Consider the following 3048-nt stretch of genomic DNA (forward strand, 5'->3'; position numbering starts at 1 on the left):
ATGGCGGGGACAGCTCCCACTGGTCAAGGATGGAGCGGGATGTAAAAACCATCACACCCAAGCACTATTAAACCAATCAACTGGAGCTACAGATCTGCTCACAAATACACCGCAAATTGACAAAAGGGATGAAAAAAATGAACCAGGTTTATTTTCTGCAAGGATTTCTGAAAATTACAAAGATAAAAATGCTAAACTACAGCATATATCTTTTCAATATTTAACCAGAATACTTGTAATAAATATGCATCCTGAAACAAGAAAAAGGCTACATGTTGTCAGGCATCCTACAAAATGTCTCAAGTTTTACATTCTGCAGCAATGCTGTGGGGTGGGCACCAGGGGAGGTGGCTTTGTAACTCCTTAAGTTCTGAGACAAACCCTTTCACATTTCTTTGGAGCACTTTTGAGAAATGCTGAACTGTAATTAGACAACTCAAGAAAAGGAACACCACCAACCTGAAGCCACTTTTGTTTGGCTGGCTTTGGTCTTTACCTAATACAGATGAACACAGGCAGTTCAGCCATGCGCCTCAGAGCCTAGGCAGCCCCGCCGTCCACTGAACCTGTCAGAGTGGGCCTCCACCCTTAGTAACGTACTAAAAGTTCTGCATCCCACTTAGCTCCCTCATGATCGGGGCCATAGGAGAAGCTGCAAGCAAGTCAAACGTTATTTTAACCTGAAAGTCAACAGACATATTTTCCCCCAAGACTTTTGCTGTGCACCGTGTTACCATGCCGGGCGTTTACTTTCAACATGGAGACACTGGCTGGGACTAATTGTCATTCCAGGAATCATTTATGGGAGCTAGAGTTTGGGGTGTTTACAAATAGTCAACTGGCAAAAGAAGGACTTCATAAGTAGACTAGAAAATTCTAGGGGTACTGTTGGCAGCTCATGTTGAGTTTGGAATATATAACTGGCCCTCTGCTATAGCTGAAAATTTTTGAGGAAAAAAATGACATTTTTAAGAAATCTTAAGCATGGTTATCTAAAAATATTGCTAATATAATCTAATCTCACTTACTTCGGGGTTTAGCTATGAAAACATCTTTAAATGCCAATAAAAATATCATAGAGAAAAAAAAAAACTTTTAAAAAAGTTGAGGTTAGGAACCATGAGGCATTTCTTTTGGCTGTAAACACACGGTTTACTGTCCTTTGCTGAAACACAAATATTTGGATTTCCTGAGCTTCGTGGATAACAGCAGGAGTCAAGTTTGCATAGGAAATTTGCAATATGTTGATTTACTTAGAAACCTTTAAGAACCGGTCACCCGCGGATTGAAACTTGTATTTCAGTTAGCAGTTCTCACCAAACTGTGAGACCAACAAAGAGGGCAAAGACGTGTAAGGCAGCTAGAGGGAGAAAGATGGAATCTGCATTTTTAAATCCACAGGATAAAGGATCTTAAATACTCACTTCTAATGTTATTCTAATTTGGTTAGAAATTAAATCGTGGTTGGGGAAGGGCAAAGATGTTCCTCCATGCTGAATGGCATGGCCCAAGGGCAGAGAGCAAGGACTATGCACCTTTTAACTCAGGGACATCACTCAGATAGCTAGGTACCAAGGAAGGCAGGGCAGAGTTTGGGGCATAGCTGATCCCAGCTGTAGATTCTGAAGAGATGACAGGGACCATCACCTCTGCTGGTCTGAAGTACCCACGCAGTTTTGAGGAGAGCATCTTCTCCTGGGACTAGTCCCCAGAAACCTCTGGAAAAGAAGCTGCGCTAGGTCACAGTGCACACCATGGATAAGAACAATGGCAGTGGTCGGTGACAACTCCAGATCTAACACAAAAACAGGTGACAAAAGGGGCGGAGTCCTGCCAATGTGTCCAGTTTACTTCTTCTGGGACTGGTTTTTACACATGGTAAGAATTTGCTTCAGGACTCTCTGGACATCTTCATCCATTTGGCCCTAGAAAATTCACACAGACGATACACATTAGAACTTCCTTACATCTTGGCACCTTCTTCCCTGGGGAGCGAGATGGCTGAGACTCAGCCTTTTCCTAACTCCCCTCAGTGTTCAGAAGAATATCAGTACTATCAATTCTCACATTTCCATGAGGAGTTGAATCAAAGAGAGCTCCCTGCTTCTCCTTTGGGAGGTGACTAAATCTACCCAAATCCTCAGTAAAGGGTAACTATGGTCTTAGTTGTGTGAGCCCAGCTAGCCAGAAGCAAGCACAAGGGCAAGGCAGGGCTGAGGGGTATCTGAAGACACTGGCATCCTTATTAAATAAAGCCTGGGTCTTCCTGATAGGGAAAGACAGATACATCTTTCTTAGTGATAATTCCCCCTTAGTAAATAATGAACCCACCACCAGTAGGCAAGGCATAGGCTTGACACAAAATCTTACGCAAAAGGCATTTGAGGTTTCCCAAAAAGGAGACTCCTCTAATTCTAGTTCATCCTGCTAGTCCGACGGTGGCACTCTGTGTAACACCTGCTGCCCCATTTATTACTGTTACTATTGAGACAGGGTTGCATGTAGCCCAGGCTGGCCTCAAACTCACTACGTAGCAAAGGATAGTAATGAACTCCTGGTCCTCCTGCCTCTACCTCTAAATTTCAGGGATGACAGGCGTGTGACATTGCTTGGCTAGGCTGACAGATTTCTTCAGGATGCCACTGGTGTTACCATACCTGAACAGCATACAGAAGATGCATTCTATAAACCGATATGACCTCCTGGTGTTGTTTCTTACATTCCTGAAAGAGACAACCTGACATTACTAATGAGCTTGGGGGTCTTTGAAGATGCATATATTACGTATGAAAAGCTGTCATTCAGGTGCTATACACATCTGTCACTCAGGTGGACCACTCAGGCGGTATACATCTGCATCCGTATGTTAGCACAGAAAGCTTCTAGATTTGTTAAATTCACTGGTTTGTGTTTCTAAATGCTTGTCACTATTCTAGATATCTTAGTACGCCAATGCTAGAAGAACAGCTGTGGAAAAAGTACTTATTACCATCCCAATTTAACACACACACACACACACACACACACACACACACACACACACACACA

General features: G+C 43.0%; 1 protein-coding gene across 1 annotated transcript in view; it reads right to left on the reverse strand.

Moving 5' to 3' along the window:
* Positions 1–148: 148 nt before the first annotated feature.
* The window catches only part of Rai14 (retinoic acid induced 14), a 127462-nt gene continuing 124562 nt past the window's right edge, over positions 149–3048 (reverse strand). The window contains exons 17-18 of the mRNA XM_005356628.3: positions 2658–2723; positions 149–1925 (exon numbers count right to left, since the gene is read on the reverse strand). Of these exons, the coding sequence (XP_005356685.1) occupies positions 1848–1925; positions 2658–2723 (144 nt within the window). The 3' untranslated portion in view covers positions 149–1847. The remainder of the gene's footprint in view (positions 1926–2657; positions 2724–3048) is intronic.

This window comes from Microtus ochrogaster, chromosome 19, assembly GCF_000317375.1.
Source record: "Microtus ochrogaster isolate Prairie Vole_2 chromosome 19, MicOch1.0, whole genome shotgun sequence".
In the NCBI taxonomy this organism is placed as follows: domain Eukaryota; kingdom Metazoa; phylum Chordata; class Mammalia; order Rodentia; family Cricetidae; genus Microtus; species Microtus ochrogaster.